The sequence below is a fragment of the Megascapheus bottae genome, chromosome 6 (assembly GCF_031878675.1).
Source record: "Megascapheus bottae isolate mThoBot1 chromosome 6, mThoBot2.hap1, whole genome shotgun sequence".
NCBI classification, from domain to species: Eukaryota; Metazoa; Chordata; class Mammalia; order Rodentia; family Geomyidae; genus Megascapheus; species Megascapheus bottae.
This window is the reverse complement of record NC_143514.1, coordinates 49,340,633-49,367,665: the sequence shown is the minus strand read 5'-3', so window position 1 is coordinate 49,367,665 and position 27,033 is coordinate 49,340,633. Positions and strand designations below refer to the sequence as shown.

General features: G+C 41.2%; 1 protein-coding gene, 1 long non-coding RNA gene and 1 other non-coding gene across 7 annotated transcripts in view; 1 reads left to right on the top strand and 2 right to left on the bottom strand.

Moving 5' to 3' along the window:
- The window catches only part of Tceanc2 (transcription elongation factor A N-terminal and central domain containing 2), a 39,235-nt gene extending 17,118 nt beyond the window's left edge, over positions 1-22,117 (top strand). For all 4 annotated transcript variants that reach the window (XM_090334779.1, XM_090334777.1, XM_090334778.1 and 1 more), the window contains exons 4-5: positions 13,263-13,456; positions 21,094-22,117. In XM_090334779.1, coding sequence (XP_090190905.1) covers positions 13,263-13,456; positions 21,094-21,282 — 383 coding nt within the window. In that variant the 3' untranslated portion in view covers positions 21,283-22,117. The remainder of the gene's footprint in view (positions 1-13,262; positions 13,457-21,093) is intronic.
- Positions 143-20,076, bottom strand: LOC150061790 (uncharacterized). 2 transcript variants are annotated; one of them, XR_016535944.1, is made up of 3 exons: positions 19,940-20,076; positions 19,563-19,638; positions 143-459 (listed from the first exon to the last, which is right to left on the bottom strand). It is a non-coding gene; the product is annotated as an uncharacterized LOC150061790 (long non-coding RNA). The 2 variants fall into 2 exon arrangements; XR_016535943.1 differs by lacking the exon at positions 143-459 and adding an exon at positions 17,024-17,116.
- LOC150061791 (U6 spliceosomal RNA) lies at positions 11,247-11,353 on the bottom strand. Its single transcript, XR_016536092.1, has one exon. It is a non-coding gene; the product is annotated as a U6 spliceosomal RNA (small nuclear RNA).
- Positions 22,118-27,033: the final 4,916 nt, after the last annotated feature.

Sequence of the window (27,033 nt, the reverse complement as noted above, 5' to 3'; positions counted from 1 at the left end):
GAATTAAAAAAAAGATGTCATAGAAGAAGTGTCGTTTCAGTTAAATCTTGAAAGAAACTTAGCTTTTCTGTCTTGAGTTGAAATAAAAGCCTAGTTTGTAAAACAAAATGATAGCAGCATTTGTTTTTGGCAGTGTCATTTATTGTAGCTTTGGAGATATTTCAAAGGTAAGTGAGGGACGTTGAATTGCCATTTTAGTACAGTACACAACTGTGGATATTATGCAAGGGAGGACCAACATGTGTTCCTCAAGCTGCTCCTGAGTCTCCAGGGAGCCCAGGGCCCGTCGTTCACAGCTGCTGCTCTTGCCCTTAGTACTGCAGCCAGGGCCTTGCCTGCCTCTCCCTGACCTCTTGTTCTGAGAAGGAGGAGAGAAAGCAGCTTCATCCTGGCACTAACAGCTGGGAAGGGCTGTGTAGAATCCCCAGGAGGACCCCCAAGAGTTTTAGAGTTGCACCCCTGTAATATAAACCAGAATTGGAGAAAATTAGATGCTTAAAAAACATAAAACCCTATCATTATAGCCATAGAGACTCTCCCATATGCTGCTGGATTTCCTGTCTTTATAGGTTGTGGTCACTAGAGGGCAATAAGCTCATTCATATGAGCTGACAAGGTATCTCCACCAGTAGAGGGTACTAGTGATTAATATTTTATGACATGTATGTGTACATATGTGTATATATGTGTTTATATTTAGGCACATGCCACAAATACCATACATGATCAGATCTTACATGTCAACACAATAAGCTAGAATTTCCCTACGAATGCAAAATGGGTAATAATTTTCAAAACATTTCTGTTTGGCCTTGAGTACAATAGTGAGTGTTTTCAAGAATGGGTGTGTCTGATGTTCAGAGATTACAGTTCAAGAACCATAATGAAATTGCATTGGTGCTTGACTTAGAAGGTCTGGAAACAATCCAACTTTTGCATCTTGGCCTACCCAGTTCTTTACTAAACAAGGCTACATGGAATGCAGGGATTTCTTGATTCTGAAAGTTATGCCCTGTGTGATACTTGATTTCATTTGGATCATTTTTGAGAATATTTATATTCTCCAATGTTTAGCCTTCCTGCCTGACCCTGTCCTATGAACAGGATATTTGTAAGATACCAATATTTACTGAGTACCTTCTTTGTACTGGGAACTGCTGGCACAATAACAAAAGAGAAAAGTAATGGCTCCAACACTTTGGAACCTGAAGTGGTGTGGAAAGGCATGCAAATTAACAAGACTTTGTCCCACAGTGATAAGTGCTCTGAAGATGGGGAGGAATTAGCCATTTGTGTGTGTTAGGAGAAAGAGGGAGAGTGTTAAAGAATGTGTCAGGCAGGGGTACATCATGTAAACTATAAAAAGGTGGAGGTGGGAAAGAAAGTTGTGCATTCCAGAAATTCAAATTTGTTTGGTACATTTGAAATGAAATACATTAAAGAGAGTGTAATAAGAAGTGTGGCTGGAGACAGTGTGGACCAGATGGAAAAAGCTTATTGTAAGCTATTCAAAACTGTTTGGTTTTGGCATTGTATTAGGTAACTGTAACTGTAATTTTACCCTAAAAATTAGCTGCATAAGACAATATTATTTCACATAATTTTTTTGAGAGCAGTCCATGAACAACTGCAGTTCTAGTTCATGGGTATCTTAGCTCTTTGCTAAGGCAGCAGTCATCCAGGGTGAGATCAGAGCTTGAGGATCTGCTTCCAAAACGGTATACTCACAGGATTACCTCCATTCCTCATTGTGTGGGCCTCTGTTTTGGGCTGTCATGATATGACAGCTGTCCTTCTCAGATCAAGTGATCCAAGAGAGAACAAGAGAACAATCCATATGGAAGTCACAGTTTCTTTTGTAGCATAATCTCAGAAGTGATACATTATCATATCCATTGTGTATCTCTACTAGCTCAAAGATGGCAAGTTTGAAAGGCAATTATTCTAGGTGTGATACCAGGAGATGAGATTATCTGGGGGCTCTTGTAGACCCTTGTCAAACTTGAAAACAGTTTGTTGCATTTTTTTCCAGCCATATTCTCTCTCTCTCTCCCTCTCTCTCTCTCTCTCATAATTTTTCTATCTCTCACGTTCTAGGTAGTTATTTCTCATATTTCATCCACCCCACTAATTCTTTCTTCACCTGACTCTAACCCATTCATTAAGCTTATTTCAAAGGCTGCTTTTCATTTTTGCAAGTATGCTCTTTCCTCTAAATCTGACTCTTGTCAGATTTTTACATTGCGATTATGTTTTTATTTCTTGAAGCATTTAGTGCATAGCTCTTCTATATCCTTAAGCTGGCTGTTCTAATATTGATAGTCCTTAGGGATGTAAGTCTGTTGTTTATTTAGTGTGTGCTGACTGGCACAGTGCTTGTTTTCCCTTGGGCTTGTTGATTTTCAGTTGTGAATTTGTTACATTTTTCAGTGTATAGGAATTCAGTGCAGGGTTAAATTGGTGAAGCTTCCCTCTAAAGAGGATTAGCCTCTTGCTTTGTTTCTGCCAATAGTCAGGGGCACCTCAGGCCTAGGACACTTTAGCACATCTCAAAGACTCAGATTCAGCTGGGCGGGGCAGGGTGGCTCATAGCGCAGTGGCTCACATCTGTAATCCTAGCTACTCAGGAGGCTGAGATCTGAGGATCAAGGTTCAAAGCCAGCCTGGGCACAAAAAGACCTGAGACTCTTATCTCTAGAAAATGGGAAGTGGGGCTTGGCTCAATGATAGGGCAATAACCTTGAGCTGACGAGCTCAAGGACAGCATCCAGGCCCAGAGTTCAAGCATCATGAACCACCAAAAAAATAATAATAAGATTCATCTCAGTCAATGTAGGAGTATCAGGATTAGCTCTCCTACCGACCATTAGCCAAAAGCCAAGTATTTCAGCAGTATTACTATTGTATCAGCTCTTAGGCTAGCATCCTCTTCTCAGAGCCTGTCCTTTCCACTACTACTCACTTCTTGGTTCATGGGCTTGAGGTGGCTTTTGTCCCACATCTAGCTGTACTGTAGTGAAATGATAGCTTTAGCCTACTCTAAAGCCAGGGCATTTACTTTTTAATCCTAAAAATAGTAGCATCGTTATTCAAGAGTTTTGGGTTTTTGCACTGTCCCTGAGCTCTGCAGCTCAAGGTTACTGCCCCACCCCTTGAACCACAGAGCCACTTCCGGTTTTCTAGTGGTTAATTAGAGATAAGAGTCTCTTGGACTTTACTGCCCAGGCTGGCTTTGAACCACGATCTCAGATCTCAGCCTTCTAAGTAGCTAGGAGTACAGGCACGAGCCACTGCGCCTGTCTATTCAAGAGGTTTTTTGTTGTTGTTGTTGTTGTTGTTGTTTGTTTTGTTTCGTTTTGGGGTCATGGGTCTTGAACTCTGGCCTGAGTGTTGTCCCTGAGCTCTTTAGCTAAATGCTTCCGCCCTACCCTTGAGCCACAGCCCCACTTCCCACTTTCCATTGATTAATTGGAGATCAGAGTCTCTTGGCATTGTGTTGCCCGCTATGTATTGCATGGGCTGGCTTTGAACCGAGATCCTCAGATCTAGGTCTCCTGAGTAGCTAGCATTACGAGTGTAAGCCACCATGCCCAGCCTGAAGAGCTATCTTAGGGAAAGACATTTAGATTTTTGCTTTTATTTTTTCTGGTCCCAGGGCTTGAATTCTGGGTCTGACTTCTATCCCTGAGTTTTTGGCTCAGTGTTTTACCACTTGAGCCATGGTTGTATTTCCAGCTTTTCCTGTGATTAATTGGAGTTAAGAATTCTCATGGACTTTCCTCCCCTGGCTGGCTTCAAACTGCAGTCCTCATCAGAGCTCAGCCTCCTGACTAGGAAGGAAACTCAGGGGTTTTTTGTTTGTTTGTTTGTTTTTTGCCAGTCCTGGGGTTTGAACTTAGGACCTGAGCACTGTCCTTGGACTTCCTGCAAGGCTACAGCTCTCCTGCTTGAGCAACAGCACCACTTCCAGCATTTTCTATGTATGGTACCTAGGAATTGAACCCGGGTCTTTGTGCATGCTAGGCAAGCACTCTACCACTAGGCCAAACTCTCAGCCCTCAGATTTTTATTTTATTATTATATAGAGAGGGGTTATAGTTATATTTGCCAGATAGAAGGTGCATTACTTCTCACACATTGATACCCCTTCTCATGTTTTTGTCCCCATTTCCCTCTCCCTGCCCCCTCTCAATCATCTTGTTTTCCCTCCTTCCCTTCCCTATTTCAAATCAACAAAGAAATGTATATACAATATACCTGGTAACAAAGTCAGATACTAAACCTCAGATTTTTGTTTTAGAAAAATCTGTTTCCTTTGTGGGAAAGTGTTGGAGAGAAGCAAACCTAGAGGTAGAAAGCTAGGTCTGGATAAGACATGAAGATACACTGGGACTCTTAGTGAGTGGTACGAGTGTAGAAATGTAGCTGGAATCGGGAGATATACATGTGACACAATCCAGGGCACTAGGGTTGATTGGATATCGAAATGATAATGTGGGGAAGATGGCAGCATGGTAGTACTACTTGTGACAATACAGAACAGCAGGTTTGGGGGGGGGGAATAGTAAGTTCAGTTTTAGAGTTACTATGTTTGGTATTCTATAGAACATTCCAGAGGAAATGTCCCTCAGTATGTACAGGCTGAAACTAAGGAAAGATTGTAACTGTGTATGTGTAAGTTATCATCAGCAAATGGTTAGGAATCGAGGTGGTGAAAATAGATAAGTTTTCCAGAGCAGTGTATAAGAAGCAAAAGCTTGACATGTTAGTACATGCCTATAATCCTAGCAGCCAGGAGGCTGAAGCAGCAGGATCATGTGTTTTGAGGCTAGCCTAGGATATACAGTGAGCTCCAAGCTAACTTGAGCTACATAAAGAGACCCTGTCTCAGAAAGTAAAAAAGAAAGAGAACCAAGTTCCAAATCCTGAAGTACACCAGTATTTGAGGGATTTGTTAGGAGACTGAGAAAGTATGACCAGAGGAACAGAAAGGAAACAGAAGACAATACTATCCTAGGATGCAAAGGAGAGTGTTTTCCCAGGGGCAGAGGAAATTGATCACTAATGTCTGTAGCTATGAAGAGGCCAAATAAGCTTAGTCTAAAAATTGCACATTGGGCTGGGAACCAGTGGCTCAAGCTTATAATCTTAGCTATTCAGGGGGGCTGAGATTTGAGGATTACAGTTCACAATCAGCCTGGGCAGGAAAATCCATGAGACTGTAACCCCAATTAACCATCTAAATGTCCGAAGTGTAGCTATGGCTCAAGTGGTGGAGCACTAGATTTGAGCAAAAAGTTAATGGATAGCATCTAGGCCCTGGTTTCAAACCCTGGTATTGCCACCAGAAAAGGGTCAGGGAGAGAAGGAGGGAAGGAAGAAGGGAGAAAGGGAGAGGGAGGTTCTGTTGATTACAGGCAGAAGGAAGGCATAAGGAAGAAAGGCCTAAAAATTTGAGAAGAGCAAGTTAGAATCTAGGATGCATGGGCAAGAGCAGGTAGAGAGAGGACTTGATTATGAAGAAACTGAAAAGCTGACTAATTGGGTCAGTGTGTTCTACTGTGTATTTTTCAGGACTCTGATCTAGTAAAGTGTCCTATGAACAAAGGCAGACCAGCTGGAAAGTGCTGCATTACTGCCTCCTCTCCCTTGAAGATTTTTATTTTAATTTTTCGTGTAAATAGGTTGAGAAATCTCACAAGAAAGAAATCTGTGCTAGGGATGACTTCAGTGTTTAGAGCACTTGCTTGGCTGATAGAAGCCAGGGGCTTCTATCCTCTGCACCACAAATGAACAGACAACAACAACATGTTTAATTTTATTTTATTCAGTGTTAGCTTTGTTAAAAAAAAAAAGTTACTGGAACCATTAAATGTTTGATATGGTTGTAAGATTTCAGGTGGCCAAGAGAAGAATGTATAGGAAAAGAGTGATACAAAAGAAAGAAGAGAAAGGGAGATCAGTGTGGGAAGTTATTCCCACACTCATTCAGTTAATACTCAATGAATACCCACTGTGTGCCAGGTGCTGTTGAGGGTGCCTGGGATTGGCATAAATGAAACCCTTAATAGTGTGACATTTCCCTTCTTTACAGGCAGTAAAGAAGCAGCTACAAGCACATTGTGTATGCTAGAAGATGATAACTGCTGTGGAAAAGGGAAAAGTAGTACAGTGCAGTGGTGGGTGGCTGTGGATGAGCAGAGAAGAGTGAAGGCCAGGGAATGACTCATGGGACCCAGAGCATGGCTGTGCTTTGCTGCGATGCGACAGTGATCACATGGAGGACCCAGAGAGCAGAGAAGAGAAACTGCTCCTTAGAAAGACCTCAGGAGGGGCCGGGAGTTTGGCCTAGTGGTTAAAGTGCTTGCCTAGCATGCATGAAGACCCGGGTTCGATTCCTCGGTACCACATACATAGAAAAAAAAAAAGCCGGAAGTGGTGCTGAGGCTCAAGTGGTATAGCTCTAGCCTTGAGAAAATCCAAGGACAGTTCTCAGGCCCTGAGCTCAAGCCCAGGACTGGCAAAAAAAAAAAAAAAAAAAAAGAAAGACCTTAGGAGAGGGGCTGGACCTAGAGACTGACCATGGAAGTGGAGGAGCTCTTTCTACCTCCAGATATGCGTAAATCTTCCCTTTTAATTGTCTTTGCCACCTTTTTCAGACATCGTTTTTCTTTTTCCTTCTATAGTCATATTCCTTTAAAACAGTCATTGAGGGGCTAGGCAATGGTGGCTCACGCCTGTAATCCTAGCTTACTCAGGAGGCTGAGATCTGAGGATTACAGTTCAAAGCCAAGCCCAGGCACAAAAGTCCATGAGACTCTTATCTCCAATTAACCACTAGAAAACGGGAAATGGGGCTCTGGCTCCAGGATTAGGGCAGTAGCCTTGAACTGAAGAGCTCAGGGACAGGGTCCAGGCCGAGTTCAAGCCCCACTATTAGCAAAAAAATAAATAAATAAATAAATAAAAAAAGAACAAACCTGTCATTGAGGGGTTTTCAGTAAGCATATTATGTGATTCAATTCATTTTCTCCCTCTCTCTCCCTCCCTCCCTCTTTCTTTTCTCTCTCTCTCCCCACGCGCCTCCTCTTCCTCCTCCCTACTACTCATGCTGGAATTTGAACTCAAGTCCTCACTTTTATTAGGCAAACTCTCTTCCACTGATTTATATCCCATGTCTGTCACACTGTCTTAAAACAGACTTCAGTGTAGAGGATGAATTGCAGAGGACTAGACTGCAGACAGAAATTGGTCAGTAAATTACTACAGTAGAGAATAAGGAGAATCTGAATCAGGGCAGTAAGAATGGAGAGTGAAGTGAGGAAGAAGAAAGGATGTAGAGAATGATAAGAAGTAGGGTCTGTCTGCCTAACGAATGAAATTATTGCTGGGTGTGTGGGCTAGTGATAGAGTGCTCGCCTAGCATGCACTAAGCACTGGGTTCGATTCTTCAGTACCACATATACCAAAAAAGCCAGAAGTGGTGCTGTGGCTCAAGTGGCAGAGTCCTATCCTTGAGCAAAAAAAAAATGTCCAAGGACAAGGCCCGGGCCCTGACTTCAAGCCCCAGGACTGGCCAAAAAAAAAAAAGAAAAGAAAAAAAGAATGAAATCATATCATTTGCAGGAAAGTGGATGGAACTGGAGGTCATCATGTAAGTAAAATAAGCCAGATCGAGAAGGACATATATTGTGTGTTCTCTCTTATATATGAAATCTAGACATAAAAATAAAGTAAAAATGTATTCAAGTAAAAAATGGGGGGTTGTGGGGACTGTTACTTTTTGGGGGTAGGTGAGAACCCCCAAAACCCCAGTAGAAGTTGGGAATGTGATCAAAGCACCATATATGCTTATGTGGAAATAGAAATCCATTAAAATTGTTTGAAAAAGAGCTAGAATGGATAGGAGAGTAAAGAAAGAATGAATGTGATCTGGTACAATATATGCATATATGGAAATAACACAAAGGAACCCCTTTGTAAAATGGATATATGTCTTTGTTTTTAAAGAACTGGGGCTCATGCCTATAATCCTAGCAGGAGGCTCAGTGGTCGAAGCCAGCAGACAAGTCGGAGAGATTATATCTCAAATTAACTAACAAAAAAACTAGGTAGTAGGCATGGCTGAAATGGTAGAGTTCCTGCTGAGCAAGTAAGTCAGGGGAGATCATGAGAAGCTGAGTTCAAGCTACAGTATGGTATACACAAAACAGTGGATCTGTATGTCTTAGAATGACTGCATGAACATAGGGTGAGAGAAATTGTGGATTGCAGGATAAATGAGTGTATTGCCACTATATGACAGGAATTGCTGAGTTAGAAGTGCTTATGGAGTAAGCAGGTGGGACATGTGCAGTAAGAATTGAATATTTGAGCCTTGTACTTAGTGGAAACTTTTGCTACAAGTAGTTAGAAGTCATCTACTTGCAGGTAGAGATTGGACCATGAGAGTTGGTAGATTATTCAGACAAAGCAGGTAAAGGAAGAAGAGGCCAAGCACAGTACCCAAGTTAAGGTTCTTTAAAATTTTAGCAAAGGATCAATAACCAGTAGAAGAGATAGAGAAGGAACAGTTCCAGTAGTGGTATTGTCTCATAAAGGAAGGAAGAGAATATTTCTGAAGAATGAGGCCACAGTGTCAGATGCAGATGGTCTAAGCAATTTTGGGACAGAGCAGGTCCGTTGGACTTGATAAAGAGGACTCTGCGTAAGGAATCTCCATATCTTCATTTCACATATATAAAACTGGGTCAAGCCCGGTGCTGGTAGCTCATACCTGTAATCCTAGCTACTCGGGAGGCTGAGATCTGAAGATGCACAGTTCGAAGCCAGCCTGAGCACAAAAGTTCGTGAGACTCTTATCTCCAGTGAACCACCGGAAAACCCAAGTGGCGCTGTGGCTCAAAATGGTATAATGATATCCTTGAGCTGTAGAGCTCAGGGATGGCCCAAGCCCAGAGTTCAAGCCTCAAGACTGACAAAAAACAAACAAAAAAACCTGGGTTAACAGTGACTTCCAGAGAGAAAATAAAAGAATAAGGTGAGGATTACATGATGGGAAGGAGCTCTGTTCCAAAGAAACCTGGATGTTTCTCTATTACAGAATAGCACAAGCTATTAGATGTTTATTTAGGCTAGCCACTAGATTGTGAGTAGAACTGCATAGATACATATTGTCCTACTATTTAGAAGCAACTTCGCTGTTAATAATTTTATTATAAATTCTCTAAGGCTTTTTTCTCTTTATAAACAAATATGGTGTTTACATGTATACACATATGTAATTTTAAAAGTAAATATTGGCACATAATGAGCATGCTCTTCTGAGACTGCTTTTTTTACTTAACTAAACACAGTGATCGTCTTTCTATGTTACTATATGTAGAACTATTCTAGCATTTAGTTTTTGTTTGAATCAGAGTTTGGTTTTTTTGAGCCCTGGTTGACCTAAAACTCAATAATCTTCTTGCCTCAGTCTCTCAAGACTGATAATTATAGATGTATGCTACCACACCTGATTTTCTATTCCTATCTTTAATGACACTATAGCAGTTATTGTTTTAATGGACTATAATCTTTTTTCTATACAGAGTAAACCCTTAATGATGATGTTGCTTCTATTTTTTTTTCTATTTCAAATAATACTAAGATGATGAATGTTTCTGTTTGTCTTCTTTGCACCTTTTTTTTTTTTTGTCAGTTATGGGACTTGAACTTTGGGCCTGGGTGTTGTCTCTGAGCTCTTTTACTCCTTGAGCCACAGCTCCACTTCCCCTTTTCTGGTGGTTAATTGAAGATAAGACTCTCATGGACTTTAGTGCCCAGGCTGGCTTTGAACCTCGATCCTCAGATCTCACCCTCTTGAGTAGCTAGGATTACAGGTGTGAGCCACTGCACCCAGAATCTTTGCACCTGTTAGCAGAATAAATGTAGGCTAAAGTCCAAGGATTGAGTATTATTCATTTCTCTATCCTTAGCATCAGACATGAAGTAGATGCTCAGTAAAAGTACCCTGAAGTTAGGATTTTTAAGTCCTATAATAATATATTTATCTTTTGTTATTTATTTTTGATACCAGGGATTAAACTTAAATTCTCAAATATATAAAGTATATACTATATAATTGAGTTATATCCCCAGCCTTACCTTTGTTATGATCATCTGAAGTATCAATTAACTAAAATGTTATTAGTCCAGTGAATAATCTCTAGAATATGGAAAATTCTATCTAGAAAAGGAAAGTATTCAGCAATAAATTTTGTTTTTAAGTGGCATATGTATCAAAAGTATTTTTCTAAGCATTGATGGGTAGGAAACACCTTCAAATATTTTTTATTTCACTTTAGTTTTAAGTTAACATACATTTGTATTAGAGGGTTTCTGTGTAATATTTCTATATACGAACTCCATGCTTATGAACAAACTTTAGCCCTGTTGTGCTCCCATCCTATTAGTTAGTGTATTACTTGGTGCTGTGTAATTTCCACTAGTTCAGGCAGCATTTTCTGGCTTTTCTAAGTATGTATGTATGTATGTATGTATGTATTTTATTTTTATTTTTGGTGAGTCATGGGGCTTGAACTCTGGGCCTGGGCATGGTCCCTGAGCTCTGTAGCTCAAGGCTACCACCCTACCCCTGGAGCCTCAGCACCACCTCCAGTTTTCTAGTGGTTAGTTGTAGATAGGAGTCTCAGGGACAGGGACGGGAGTTTGGCCTAGTGGTAGAGTGCTTGCCTAGCATACACAAAAACCTGGATTCAATTTCTAGGTACCACATACATAGAAAAAAGCCGGAAGTGGTGCTGAGGCTCAAGTGGTAGAGCTTTAGCTTTGAGAAAGCCCAAGGACCGGGTTCATGTCCTGAGCTCAAACCCAGGACTGGTAAAAAAAAAAAAAAAAAAAAAAAAAAGAGTCTCAGGGTCTTTAGTGCCCTGGCTGGCTCTGAACCAGATCCTCAGATATCAGCCTCCTGAGTAGCTAGGATTACAGGCCTAAGTCACTACGCCCGGCTTTAGGTATTTATTTTTATAAAGGTACTTTTGCTTATTGATATTTTTTATACTTCTCTTTTTTCTATACAGAAATACATAGAAATAAAGTCATTTCTTTAACAAATTTCCATAGTCCCTTTTGGTTCCATTTCATCTTTCTCTTTTTATGTGTAGTGTTTACTGACGTATTTCTCTTCGTTAGCTCATGTTTATGTTTCATAGTTTAGGAACACAGATCAATCCAAAGAAATTCTTTAAATTGTAAATTCACTTAAAAATATGGAACACTTCCTTGTGCAGGGGTCATGCTAATCTTCTCTGTATCGTTCCAAATTTAGTATATGTGCTGCCAAAGTGAGCACTACTGAACCATTTCTTAAAACCATGTCTTAAACCTTTTGTCTTTTCAGGTCTACCTACTTCAGTTTGTATGTTTAAAAACTGTGGATGCTACTGGCATTTGAACTGAGGGCCTTGCACTTGCTAGGCAAGCACTCTCCCACTTGAGCCTCCACCGGGTCCAAACTATGTAAATCTTTTCTTTTTCTTTTTTTTTGCCAGTCCTGGACTTGACCCCATGGCCTGAGCACTGTCCTTAGGCTTTCTCAAAGCTAGAGCGCTACCACTTCGGCCACAGACCACTTCCAGTATGTATGTGGTACCAAGAATGTTACCTGCAGGCAAACACTCTACCACTAGGCTAAACTCCTGACCCCAAGAAATGTTTTCTTTTTCTTTTTCTTTTTTTTTGTGGGTCATGGGGCTTGAAATTGGCCTGGGTGCTGTCCTTGAGCCCTTCATCTCAAGGTTAGTGCCCTACCCCTGGGCCTGGGCATTGTCCCTGAGCTCTTAAGCTCAAATCTATCACCCAACCCTTGAGCCAAGCCCCAGTTCTCATTTTCTTGAGGTTAATTGGAAATAAGAGTCTCAGATTCTTTTGTGCCTGGGCTGGCTTTGAACCTTGATCCTCAGATCTCAGCCTCCTGAGTAGTTAGGATTATAGGCCTGAGCCACCATGGCTAAATGTTTTCTTAAGTAACTCTATTTTGTCCTTAAAAACTAACAATAAATTCAGCATGGCATGGTGGCTCACGCCTGTAATACTGGCTACTCAGGAGGCTGAGATCTGAGGATCGTGAATCAAAGCCAGCAAAGCCAGCTCAGGCACTAAAGTCCAGGAGGCTCTTATCTCCAATTAACCTCTAGCAAACTGGAAGTGGCTGGTGCTGTGGCTCAAGGCGCAGGACAGTAGCCTTGATGTGTGAAGAGCTCAGAGACAATGCCCAAACCCAGAGTTCAAGCCCCATGACAGACAAAAACAAAAATCCCTAATAATTCCTTGATATAGTCTAATATCAGTGCAAATTCCTATTTCTTGTTTATCTCAGAATATCTTTTAGTGGTTTCAGTAGGAATTTGAATTCCCTTTAGTAGTTTTGACTTAGAAGGCTCTTTTAATCTTTAGCAATCGCTACCTGTAAGCCACCCTTTTAAACAATGCTATTGACTATTGAAAGCATGTCTGCTGTGCTGTAGAATATTACACAGTCTAAACTTCTTTGTTTCTTCATTTAATGTTTTAACTTATCCCTGTCTATTCTATTTCCTGACTGGAGGTTAGCTTTACATGGCTAATTGGATTGTGGTTCACTTTTTCTGTGGGGGAGGTTGTGGAATTGCTTTATAAGCAAAGCTATCCAATACTTCCTTTATGCCATAGTTAGGTGCTAACAGTTCATTCCTCTGACTGTTCCTCATCAGCCTTTCATTGAGTGAACTCATGAATTACTTATTCAGGGGTTACAAATTTTTTTTCTTTTTGTTCAATTAAATAATGAATTTTTCTTTATACCTAAGGTTATTTTGTTGTCTTGGAATATAATACATACCAAAAACCAAAATACTCCAAAATTGATTAGCTCATTTTCTTTCATTGAGATTTTTGAACTAAAAAGTTAGAGCCTCTTAGCTTTTTTTCATATATTTTTTATTATAATTAATAGAAGGGTTACATTATATTCACCAGCTAGAAGGTGCATTACTTCACATACATTGATACCCTTTCTCATGTCTTGGTCCCCATTTCCCTCCCCCCATCCCCGCCCCTTAGCTTTTTAAAGAATCTATTGATACTGCATTGGCCACTCTAGTTCTCTCCCAGAGACTGTCTGATTTCAGACTCTGTGAAACCATGTCTGGTCTGCACCGAAGCCTTTGCATCCTTGAGTATGTCCTGTGCTTCTCAGAAAACATTTCTCTCCTCCGCTCCAGGTCATGTGGTTAACAAGATGCGTAAACACTCAGATTCAGAGGTGGCTAGTCTTGCCAAAGAAGTCTATACTGAGTGGAAAACTTTCATTGAAAACCATTTGGATAGACCTGCTATTGAAGTTCGAAGTGATCCCAAAACTGAGTCATTTAGAAAAAATGCCCAGAAATTACTTTCAGAAGCCTTGGAATTAAAGGTAATGTACTAAGTGGAATGTGACTAACTTTCTTGGTTAAACATTTTATTTTCATGATGAGCTTTCAATCTTTACACTGTGGTCTTATTCTAATAGTCAATTGTTTTAAGGATTCTGGATTTATTAGCATTCTGGGAGAAAGGCTTTGGACCTACTAAGATTTGAGATGAGTTAGTAGCCTATGACTATCTATAATCATAGCTACTAGAGGCATGGCTAAAGTGGTAGGGCACCAGCTATGAGTAAGCCAAACATGAACACAAGGCCCCAAGTTCAATATCTGACAAAAAGAAAAAAAGTAAATAAATTAAAAAACCAAAATTAATTAGATGGATATATTTCCTATCATCATTATCAGAAGTTTCTCTAATGTTAATGGTTTGAGGTTTACATGGTGGATGGAGGACTTTTGCTCATTAACCATTATCAAATAACAATATTAACCATTATCAAATAACAAATCTTGAAACTAATTAATACCTAGAAAATCAGACTTGCACCATGCTTACTTTTTCCTTCCCTGTGATATTCCAAACTAACTTTACTGAAATACTTTTAAAGGGCAATTTAGTATTATTAACAAAGAAATTCTGAAGTCTGATTGAAGTGCTAGATCTCATCACACATCCTCAGTTTGGTTTTTTGTTTTTCTGTGATGCTATGGATAGAACACATGCTAGAAAATCTTTTACCACTTGAGCTACATCTGCAGGTATTACTACTGTATCCTCAAAAAAAAAACTTTTTAATCTTTCTCTTTTTTTTTTCTTTTGTTGGTCATGGGCTTGAATTCTGGGCTGAGCATCATCCCCGAGCTCTTCAGCTCAACAACTAGTGCTCTGTCACTTTGAGTTATAGCGCCATTTCGGTTTTCTGGTAGTTAATTGGAGATAAGAGTCTCGTAGACTTTTTGCCCAGGCTGGCTTTGAACCCCGGTCCTCAAATCAGCCTCCTGAGTAGCTAGGATTACAGGTGAGCCACCGACTCCTAACTGTATTTTTGTCTTTTCTTTTTTAGTACTGGGACTCGAACCCAGGATATTGCATTTGCTAGGCAAGCACTTTGCCACTGAGCTACATACTAGCCCTAGGTGTTAGGTTTTTAAAACAAGAAAATGAAGAAGATGCAGAAAGGAAAAAAAGAAAGTTCATCATTCAGCCTAGCACTCAAGCTGGGCACTGGTGGCTCGCACCCATAATCCTAGCTACTCAGGAGGCTGAGATCTGAAGATCACTGTTCAGAACCAGCCTAGGCAGAGAACCAGACAACATAGTGTGCATTTTCTTTTGTCCTTTTCTTTTCTTGTGGGTCATGGGTCTTGAAATAGGCCTGGGCACTGTCCCTGAGCTCTTCAGCTCAAGGCTACCACCCTACCGTTGAGCCAAGCCCCACTTCCTGTTTTCTAGTGGTTAATTGGAGATAAGAGTTCTTTTGTGCCCTGGCTGGCTTTGAACCTTGATCCTCAGATCTCAGCCTCCTGAGTAACTAGGATTACATGCAGGAGCCACCATGCCCGACTTGGTGCATTTTCTTTTGGGGGGAATTATTAGAGCATTTTAAAGAAATGCTGGGAAATTTTTGATTGTCTAAGGTTTATTTAGAGTGAATTATGTACCAAATGTTCTGAAAGATACTTTTATTGATCATGTAAATAATAATGCAGAAAATTCACATATTATTTATGTTTGTGTTGTCTCTTGAATCTTGATCAATTTCAATTAGTGTCATTTTATGTATCCTTTTCTGTATGTGTTTGTTTTTCATGTTTATGAATTTCTAAAGGAAACTTCAATATGAATTGAAGAGGGGGAAAAATGTGAAGGTTATAAGTAATTTTTACAGAATATTGATTAGCCAATAGATTTGCTATTTTAAATAAAGTTTATTTTTCAAATAAACTAAAATTACTGCACATACAGTGTGAGTATATAATATGTAGCTAATGTAGTGGTAAATATCAGTTCCCTGTGGTATCTTTTTAAGTAAATGATAATAACGAAGCCATGCTAGTAAGAATTAATGAGCAGTTTGCCTGCTATATTAAACTCCATAATAATTATCCTTTTAGTTTATCCATTAATTATCCCTTAAATGGCACATCAAGTGGTAAGCACTCAAGTGTTACAAAGCAAAGTTAAAAAAGTGATACATTTGTTAGTGCTTTCCAACTTAATTGGGAAAAAGATCAGATTAAGCATAACTGAATGATTTAGGTCCTAAATTAAAAAAATAAAATATGTATCTTACTATAAAAAATTGATGGATCTTCCTTGTATAAATATCACTTAATGATATTTTTGTATGGTATGTCAGAAAATATAAATGTAAACAGTTTTACCCTAGGACCCATTATGAGACATTTCCACGTTGGGGTAAATCAGTGAACTGTTTAGTCCAGTTTCTAGTCTTTGGCCATAACCAATGTTAGGTTTATTCAAATCACATTAAGTTTCCATAAATGTTCTTTATCAGGCAGTACTGAACCACAGTTAAGTTATTGGCACAGTGACTGAGAGGACTTTACAGTTTGTTCCTAGTATGTGTTTTTTGCAAATACCAAATCTACTCATTACATTTTTGGTAGAAAAATATTTTCATGTTATTTGTTTCATTTATATCCTTCAGTAGTGAATACCACCAATGAAGAATGTGCACACAGCCAAATGTTCATCTCTTTATTGCTGTACAAATCTTGCTTTCTAAATTATGGATTATTTCCTTGTTCTTGGAATAATGGAACAGATGAATAAAAGCTCCATCATTGAAACCCAGGCTCCATTCCTCTTTCTCCCTTCCAGATCATCTTTGTTCTTCCTTGTCTTTTAGATCTTTCCTCCTATGAACATCCCCTGTGGTGTCATTCTCTTACTTCCCCTTCCTCATTATCCACTCTCCTTCCTACCTCTTGGCCTGTGATCATTTTCCTATTATGTCATTAAAAAAAAAATGAGCCTGATTCTCAAAGTGAGCCTGTATCATTAAGAGTTATGAAACACTGGCTGGTTGGCGCAGTTGGCTGTCAGATGGTGCTAATGAAATCCAGGTCAGGGGACGTTCTCATATGGGACTATTAGTTTTTCCTTTGTTTAATGGTTTCAGACTGCACCCCTGGCTTTGACCAGCTCTCTCATAATGTTACCAAATGCTCAAAAAGAAGTATAGATAGATATGTACTAACCTAATCAGATGATCAGAAAACCCATTCGAAGTTTGCTTCCAGTGGATATTTTAATTCAATAAATGTTTGGTGGGGATCTATTAAGGTGCTAGAGGGGAATGCAGTCAGTTGCATTCTCTGTTCTAAGAAAGCTTACTCTCTTGATTTAGAACTGGTAAATGACCAATAAAAATGTGATGGGGTCTGAAATAGTGGTGCTAACAAGTCATATTAGACACACCAAGTATGAAGCAGTTAAGTCTGAGCTGATCATGAAACTTCATGGAAGAGGTGGCAAACAAGAATAGAAACATATTACTTCATATTTTATCTGGTAAACATGGTATTGAAGAAGTAGGAAAGGAGGGAGGTATACATGGGGAAAAAAGACATATATTTGACAGAGTTACTGAGCACTTACTATGTTCCAGTACCTAGATTGGGTGTGGAAAACTTAGAAATGGATCCAATGTATGGTATCAGCTCTAGAGGTGCTCAGTCTTCTAAGGAAGAGAGACAAATGCACAGTTACAGAGAAGAACACATGAGGACCATGGTGCCTTGCATTTAAAGAGCTTGCAGACACAATCCTATTATGGTATTCTCCTTTTCTTTTCTCTTCTCTCCTCTTCTCTCTCCCCCACCCCCTCTGTGTATGCCAGTACTGGGGTTTGAACTCAGGGCCCTTGCTTAGTTTTTTGTTTTGTTTTGTTTGCTTGCTCTTGCTTAGCTAGCTTGCTTGCTTCCTTCCTCTCTTGCTTCCTTCCTCTCTTGCTCTCTCTTTCTTTGTCTACCACTTGAACCACTTTAATTAGGGTCATTTCCTACTGAGTATAATTCCATTCTTTCTTGTTTGTGTTTGTTGGTTGTGGGGCCTGGGTGTTATCCCTGAGCAATTTTGCTCAAGGCTAGTGCTCTGCCACTTTGAGCAACAGCTCAAAGTTTTCTGGTGGTTAATTAGAGTTAAGACTCTCATAGACTTTCCTGCCCATGCTTGCTTCAAATTGCAATCCTTGGATCTCAGCATCCTAACTAGCTAGAATTAAAGGCATGAGCCCTCAGTACCTGGGTAGTAAGTTTAATGAAGGAGAGCCTAAGTGGTTGTTTTTTATATTTTTCCTCAGCTACAACCACTTGTTTAGGATTAAACAACTGAATAACACATAAGCACAATAGATAAGAAAGGCAAATTCCATTTGGTGCTGAAATAGGAAGAAAGGATATTGACCAGGTTTTGTAAGCGGAGGGCGAGGGTGGGGAGATCCATAGAGTAGAAGGAACACAGTGGGTAGTAGTGGGAATTGGTAGTGAGTAAGGCCAAGGAAAAAGCAAAACCCATATGAAAACTATGTGAAAAAAGAGACCAGGCGGCTCTTGAGGTACCAAGAAGGAATCTGGTTACTGAATGCAGTAAACCCCTAGACTCCTTTCTAGGAGCCCTATTCCCACTCGTATACAGGTGCCTCACAACAAACTTTTCTTACAGTCCGAGACTGTAAGGGACTAGAAAGGGTTCATCATCTTGAGCAGGTGTGGGTCACCCAAAAGCATTCTTTACTGCATGCAGTGAACTTGTTACACACAACTGTGTAATGAGTCATTTTCCTTTGTGATTTATTTATTCACTGATTGGCCATCACTAAGCAAGACAAAAATTCTGTCCCCTCTAAGCTGACAGGTCAGGTCTTTTATGTACTGAGTCTCCAAGATCAGTCTAGACATTGCAGCAACTTTTTTCCCCCCCATTCTGGGCTTTGTTTTTTTTTTTTTTTACATTAAAATCTTTTTTTTCTTTTTTTTATTGTAATTAATAAAAGGGTTACATGATATTTGCCAGATAGAAGGTGCATTAATTCACGTACATTGATACCCTTTCACATGTCTTGGTACCCATTATCCTCCCCCCCACCCCCACCCCCCCCCACTTTCCATTCTGGGCTTTGAACTCAGAGTCCACACTTGCTGGACAGGCAATCTATGCCATGCCTCTAGCCTGTTGTTGTTGTTGTTTGTTTGTTGTGTGTGTTGTTTTTTGTGTTTTTTTCTTTTTTGTTTTGTTGGTCGTGGGGCTTGAACTCAGGGCCTGGGCACTGTCCCTGAGCTCTTCAGCTCAAGGCTAGCGCTGTACCACTTCGAGCCATGGTGCCACTTCTATCTTAGCCTGTTTTGGTGCTGGTTATTTTTTAGATAGTCTGGCTTTCCACCTGAGTACTTGCCTGGACCGTAGTTAGGATAACAAGCATGTAATGACCATGCAGACTTTTCTGCCCAGGCTAGCCTTGATGTGCAGTCCTCGCAGTTTCAGCCTCACTAGTAGCTAAGATTACAAACATGAGGTGCCGGTGCCTAGCTAGTAGCAACTCTTTGTTGAGTGGAATATGTATGAGTATCTAGTTTTGTGAACTTCAGGACATTCTCAGAGCTCTTTCTCAGCCTCTCTCTCTCTCTCTCTCTCTCTCTCTCTCTCTCTCTCTCTCTCTCTCTCTCTCTCTCTTTGTCTCTCTCTGTCTCTTATTCTATTCCCTTCTTGGAGCAGAATTTTTTTTTTGGGGGGGTCATGGGGCTTGAACTCTTTAGCCCAAGACTACCACCCTACCTCTGCCCTATGCATTGTCCCTGAGCTCTGCAGCCCAAAGTTACCACCCTACCCTTGAGACAAGTCCCAAGTCCCACTTCCCATCTTCTAGAGGTTAATGGAGGTAAGAGTCTCAGGTCGTTTTCATGCCCAGGCTAGTTTTGAACTTGATCCTCAGATCTCAGCCTCCTGAGTAGCTAGGATACAGGCGTGAGCCACTGCACCCGTCCAGAATATTTGTTTTCTTTGCCTACTTATTTCCTACATAAAGACATTTTGTCAAATGTCAGGTTACCCTTTATTTTTGGTGTTCTTTGTCCCTTTTTGGTCTTTGTTGGTTTTTGTTCTTTCAGTTTGTTGGGGTAAGGTCTTACCATGTTTCTCAGGCTGTTCTCAAACTCTCGGTCCTCTTGCCTCTGCCTCTGAACTTGCTGTCCTCCTGCATCAGTCCTGAGTGTTGGAATGAAAGGCATGCAACTATCATACCCAACCTGATCGTTTCTTCTTTCAGAGAAATAGAGTAGATATGTACAGAATAGTATATAAAACAACTGTGCCCAGCTCAGTGAACTTATCACAAAACAAATACCGAGCTACATGTAGTCTCCTCCCAAAGTCAGGGTCTACCCTCCTGGGTCTGGTGGCTTCCCTGGAGCCTTGCTCCTCAGTACTCATCCTCTCCTCTTTCCTGGCAGCCAGTGGCCCTATAATCCCCACCTAAGGCTCCCGATGGATTCAAAGCCAGGCCTACCTTGGTCACTGCTTAGTCCTCAGCCCAAGCTCAGGGCCTGACATATAGTAAATGCTGAACAGATAGGAGAATAATGCCTGGTGAGAGAAAAGGAACTGAGGAAAAAAGGAAGAGAGGAAATTTTGTTCCTGTTTTCAAAGAACTTACTGAGGGTAGGGTGACCAGTCCAACAGAGATAATTATAGCAGTGACATAACAATGGCTATGAAGAGCTTGAAAAACCTCCTGTCCTTTGTGCTCTGTGTGTATGTGTGTGTATGTATGTATCTGTGCATATATACATGCATGTATGTATGTGTCACAGAAATACATTTTCTAGGGAAAGGAGTGCCTTGCTGAGGAAACATGTGCCAGTCAGAGGCATAGAAAGAGGAGCCTGACAGCAGATTATAGTGCTTAGGGTAAGCAGGATCTGGGAAAGGAGGAGTAGGACAGTAGGAAAGTAGGACAGACCATGTGTTCAAAGTCCCCAGAATTGCTGCAGGTCTCATTGCATAGGCCTGCTTTGTTTAAGCCTGTCTGTAAAGGTCTCTCCAAATTCATTGGGTTGCTAGGGATGTTGAGGCAGCTGTGCTGACATGAAGGAAGTCAGGCGGAGTCTGGGTCAGAGTCCCAGCTCATAGTAGTTTCAAGAGCTTGACCTCTTTACCTTGAACCTGTTTCCTTAGCTAGTACATATGACTGTATGAGTTATGAGTATTCAATGTGCAAAGTGATTTATAAACTGTCCTGTACACATTTTAGGATCCCAGCCCAGTATTTCTAGAATTCTGTAAGGGGTTAAAAGGCACTTGAAAAACAAAAAGAAGTACAAACTGTTACACTGATTTATTATCCTCGAACTTCGTTTCCTGGTTGGTAAAGTACAGAGCCCAGTACCGGTTGCTTAGTTCAGGCCAGCTTCCTGTTATAATGGCAAATATTACCACCCGGCAGGGGTTGTGAATGAGGTCCCTGTCACAGAGCACATGGCCTTGTTCCTTAATTGCCAGGGTGGAATTAATTTGCTCTTCCTGTTTCTCTTGTGACAGGAAGTAGATGTCCTTGAATTTCAGTTGATTAATGGAGGCCTCGGAGCAGAGTGTTCCAGCCCCTCTTGCTTTTAATCCTTATGCAATGCAAGGCCCTAATTTGATAATTTTGCTGTTTTTTAGATGGATCACCTACTGGTTGAAAATATTGAGCGGGAAACGTTTCATCTCTGCTCCCGCCTCATTAATGGGCCATACCGGCGGACGGTGAGAGCTCTGGTCTTCACATTAAAGCACCGAGCTGAGATCCGGGATCAGGTGAAGAACGGCTCGCTGCCAGTCGGCACGTTTGTACAGACCCACAAAAAGTGACCCAGGATGGTTCTAACCCTGGGCTGGGCAGAGAGGAAAAGGAGCGTGCTTCTCTTTCCATTCAAAGACTCTTTTGAGTTTGGGTGACAGCAAGGGCTGGCTGTGCTAAATTTTCCCATGGTGCCATTCCTTCAGACAGGAGGCGGGAGCCGTAGGAGACAGGCCTGCAGGAGCATGCTTCATTAGCCACGGTGCCAGGGTGCTGCCTAACAGGACGCACGCCGGCTGTCACTGGGAAGCGCCATACGGTTGCCATCACCCAACACAGGGGAAGGGTGATGGATTTCACTGTGAGCATGCCAAGGACACCTCTAAACTTCCCCATGTCAGGCAGATGAAGTTACCACTTTATTTTGCCACCCTGCAGGTAACTGAAACTCAATTACCGCTGCTGCTCACTCGGTTCCATCCCCCTGAGTTTAGACAGCTCCGGTGGCTCTCAGAACTCCCTGTCTGTTCTCTTTGCTCTACCCCAGGGGTGAGCCTGCCAGAGCCTTCCACTAGCCCTGCTTGCCACAGCTCACTTATCTGAGTGGTTCAGCTCTCCCTGGAAGAACTTCTACATTGGTCTCCCGGAGCCCCCATGCTGAGGCTTCTAATGAGGAACTGGCCTGAAGCCTTTCCCGCACCTTAGGGTTTATTTGAATACTTCCGCTCTCAGTCTAAGACTCTGTAGAAGATGCATAATGAAATTGCTCTTGCAATGAATTACTGCCGTTGGAAAAACCACATACATAGAGATTTAAAAATGGAATACTTCCATAGGGCCTACCCTATAAACACTTATGTAAATGATATTTGCTTTTTAAAAAATAATAATAAATTGATGTGTATTTTAAAACAAGAGGTACGTTCTCTTCATTGAAAAGTATTTTGGGTTAAGAAAAGGAACAAATGGTAAAATTAAAGAATAGGACAAGAATTTGCAGGAGGTAGCAAGACCCAAGGAATGCTTTTTTGTAGATTAGGGACGATAAAAGCATGTTTGCCATCCAAAGAGAAGGAAGCAATAGAGACAGATTAAAAGATAAGGTAAAGAAGGGATGAGTTGAAAGGCAAGGATATAAGAAAAGGGGCTACTGCCTAAAAGAGCTGCTTGCTCAGTATAGTTGATTGAGATGAATCTTAGTTATAGTTGTTTTTTTTGTTTTGTTTTAGGTTTGGGTGCTTTTTTTTTTTTTTTTGTCAGTCATAGGACTCTGGATGGACTCTGGGCCTGGGCACTGTCCCTGAGCTCTTCAGCTCAAAGCTACTGCCCTACTCCAGGGCCTGGATGTCATCCCTGAGCTCTTCAGCTCAAGGCTACCACCCTAACCCTTAAGCCACAGCACCACTTCTGGTTTTCTGGTTGTTAATTTGAGATAAGAGTCTCAGGGTCTTTAGTGCCAGGGCTAGCTTTGAACCTTGGTCCTCAGATCTCAGCCTCCTGCGTAGCTAGGATTATAGGCTTGAGCCACTCTGCTCAGCTTCAGTGTTTGTGTGTTTGTTTTAACCCTGCTTAACGCTCCTACCTATTGTATGAAGTAGGTATTGTTCCCATGTTTCAGATTTACTCACTTATTACACACCCATTTCCTGAGCACTCAGTCCGTGAGTCCTGGTGGATACCTAGCAGTAGCTTGACAGGAATACCTGAGGCTCACAGAGTAGAACTATCATGTTTAGTTTCCCACTGCTAGTAACCGTTGCAGCTAAAATAGTAATTAAGCACTTACTGTGATAGCACTTAACAAAAAAGAAAATTCCCAATTAAGATGAGAAACTTAGACTCAGAGAGATGTAGTAAGTTTCACAAGGTCACCAGGCAGGCATCCCAGGCACTCTAGCTGGGAACCAGCATGGGAAGGAGGCTGTCAGGCCTGGCCCCGCATCTCCTTCCTATGACTCCTATAGCTCCTGTGAGACCTAAGGCTCCCTAAACCTTTGTTTGTTTATTTTTGTCGGTCATGGGGCTTGGGTGCTGTCCCTGAGCTTTTGTGCTCAAGGGTTTCTACCCTCACATCTCAGCCTCCTAAAGTAGTTAGGATTACAGGAGTGAGCCAGTTGCCCCTCTCTCTAAATTTATTTAGAGAGAGAGAGAGAGAGAGAGAGAGAGAGAGAGAGAGAGAGAGAGAGAGAGAGAGAGTGTGTGTGTGTGTGTGTGTGTGTGTGTGTGTGTGTGTGTATTCTGGTCCTGGGGCTTGAGCTAAGTGCCTTAGCACTGTCCCTGAGCTTCTTTTGCTCAAGGCTAGTGCTCTACCACTTGAGACACAGCTCCACTTGTGGCTTTTTGGTAGTTCTTTTGGGAGATCAGAGTCTCCCAGGCTGGCTTTGAACTGTGATCCTTAGATCTCAGCATCCTGAGTAGCTACTAGTGCCCAGCCTCTTGTCTCCTTTCTATCCAAAGTACCTGCTCAGGATTTCATCCTCTTGCCAGGTGATTGCATGGCCTCCTACCTCCATAGTTGCCCCTCTAGTATGAACTAAATGACTTTTTTTTTTTTTTTTTTTGCCAGTCCTGGGCTTGAGCTCAGGGTCTGAGCACTGTCCTTGGATTTTTTTCTCAAGGCTAGAGCTCTAGCTCTTGAGCCTCAGCACCACTTCTGGCTTTTTCTAAGTATGTGGTACCAAGGAATTGAACCTGGGTCTTCGTGCATGCTAGGCAAGCACTCTACCACTAGGCCAAACTCCCAGCCCATGAACTAAATGACTTTTTCACTCAATGCTAGAGCCACAGCTCCACTTCCAACTGCTTTACTTTTGACATAGTTTTTCTTTATGTACCACTGGCAGGCTTCAAATTTGTAATCCTCCTGCCTCAGCTTCCTAAGTACAGAGGTCACAGGTATGTGTCATCATGCTTAGCTGTTTATTTCTTCATTGTCTTTTCCCCCCTTCCAGAATTTACTCTTTGTTGTTGTTGTTGTTTTGTTTGTTTTCCCTGCTGTATCTCCAGCACCTGGAGTGGCGCTTAGCACAAGCTAGGTCTTATAAGTATTCAAGTTAAATGACATCATGTTGTTTAGAAGCATCTAATCCAATTGGGAATCCTTCCTAGAGAAGGTGACACTTGCTTGTGACTTTTAAGGGCAGAAATAATTTATTGGTGGTTGAGGTGAATACCCCACAGAGAAAGCAAACTATGAAAAGACCCTGACATGGAAATAGCCTGGAAGGTAGCTAACATGGCTGGATTGGAGGACACATTCTGTAGATGAGGAAGACAAAGCCCAGGATAAGATCTGAAAGGTGTTGAGCATCAGATGAATTGGGACTGGCCAATTTTGTGGTAATAGGCTATATGAGAAGAAGCTGGAGCCAGGAGATAGAGGAAGAGGTTAGAGGCTTCTTCATTTACTGAACTAAAGAGTTCTGCTAACTTAGGATCCCAGAATAAGTTAGATGCAAATTGCTTTCTGGCTGAAAGGCTTTGGTGTTGATGGCTGGAAAGTAAAATGATTATAGAGATGTACTTGAGAGATTGAGAAGGCAACTGTTATTTGTGGCTGTTTTCTCCTGATGCATGAACAGAATTTCCATGAACACTAATGGAGCTACTCTGAGCCCTTGCTGAAAAGGAAGAGGCTTGCTGACAGCCATCCCCACTTGACTACCCACTCAATGAATATTATGTATCTTTTGTATAGCAAGGACTAGACTGACAACTAAGGAAACAGCAATAAATAAGATGTGATTTTCATTTTTAAGGGACTTGATCTGGAGAGGAGATGGGCATATAAGTTTAAATAACTAATGTAGCACATTAGGTGTTCATTGTAGATATTTATTGTGGTGCCAGTGGCTTATCCCCTGTTATTCTAGCTACTTAGGATGCTGAGATCTGAAGAGTTGGCGTTTAGATCTCCAAAATAACAGCAAAATGTCCAGCTGGTGCTGTGGTTCAAGGGTAGAGCAAGCATGAGGCCCTGAGTTTGCACCTGAATATTGTGGAAATAGGGAAGGAATGATTAACGCTTTCCAGGAGGAAAGGCTTCACAGGAGAGTTTATTTCTGAACGAAGGCTGGAAAGAAAGGTCAGAGTTCTTAAAAGTGTGAAACACTTCCTTCTTCAATAAAGAAAGGAAGATAAGGTAGGCAGCGGGCTCATACCTGTAATCCTAGCCACTCTGGAGGCTGAGATCTGAGGATCAGGTGTGTAGCTAGCCCAGATAGGAAAGTTCATGAGACTTTCATCTTCAATTAACTACCAAAAAGCTGGAAATAGAGCTGTGGCTCAAGTGGTAGAGCATCAGCCTTGAGGAGGAAAAACGAAAACAAAACAAAACAAAATAAGGGACAGTGTCCATTCCCACAGTAAGGAGGAAATAAACAAACACACAAAAAAACATGTTTAGGGTGTTGATCCAGGCATTCAGGCCCCAGTCTTTAAATAATGGAGAACCTTAAGAAGCTTTTAAGGAAATGAACAACCTAATTAGATGTGTGTTTCAGAAAGATAAAGATGTTCCTATTTAAACAACCTTCAAAAAAAATTAAACCTTCAAAAATTTTTCAGTGCTGAGAGCATGACCTAGTGGTAGAGTGTTGGCTCAGCATCCACGAAGCTGCAGATTCAACTCCTCAGTACCACATACACAGAAAAAGCCAGTAGTGGTGCTGTGACTCAAGTAGTAGAGTGCTAGCCTTGAGAAAGCCCAAGGACAGTGCCCGGGCCCTGAGTTCAAGCCCCAAGACTGGCAAAAAAAAAATTTTTTTCTACAGTTTAAGGCAAAAGAAAACACTTGAGATCCAGTAAATTGGAGGATTGATCCTTCCTTCCTTCCTTCTTCCTTTCTTTCTTCCCTTCTTCCTTGCTTTCCTTTGATAAATGAAGTTTACAGTTATCCACATATTAGAGAGTCCCAGGTTTGAAAGATGGCAAGAAGCCTAAATAACACATTTACTATGCTCAGTGGTGAAGGGACAGGCAGCCAGCCATTTTCATTTATAGGATATCAGGTTCTTAAAACTTGTGCCTGTCAACCTTGGTTTTCTTTTGCTGCAGCCTCAGGCCTCAGAGCCTCACTGTGAGATTTGTAATGTGTTTTGGATGTGTTTATCACAGCCAGATGGAGTGAGGGCTCAGTTTGTTACTGCCCATTATTGCTATCAAAGGGAGTCCAGACAGAAAACAAGGCTCTGGGAGCTTCCATTGGGTTGTGGCACTGTCTTGGTTTCAAAGGAGGAATAATTCGATTGGACAACATTGTGCTTTCTTTTAAACTTTCCAGAATGAAGCAATTGCCATCAGGGGTGTACTTAGCTATCAGCTGGGTGGGTCGGTTTCAAGATCCAAGAAGGCTAAGATGTCTGATGAAATGCTTTCTTTTTGATATTGTTGAAATCATTCATTCAGTGTCTGTTATTGAGTTCTTACTTGATGGTTACAGGCGTCACAGGGGCAAGTAAGACATTGGAAGCTCAGTTCAGTGAAGTAGACAACAAGCAATCAATTTTTTTAAAAACAAAGGAAATTATGGCTTACAGGAACTTCAAAAGGAAATTTAAAAATCCAACGCAATGTTTTGTTTTGCTTTTTGAATCAGGATCTTGCTACATTGCCTGGGCTGGCCTCAAATTCTTGAGCCTCCTGCCTCAGCCTCCTTAGTGCTAGGATTACAGACATGTAGTAATACATTCGGCTCTAATGTTTTTCCAGTGCAGATGGGACCCAGAACCTCATGCATGTTTGGTAAGTACTGAGCCACACCCCTAGGCTTCTAACAACAATTTTAAAAGATGCTCTGGCTCACTAGTAATCAGGATGAAAGA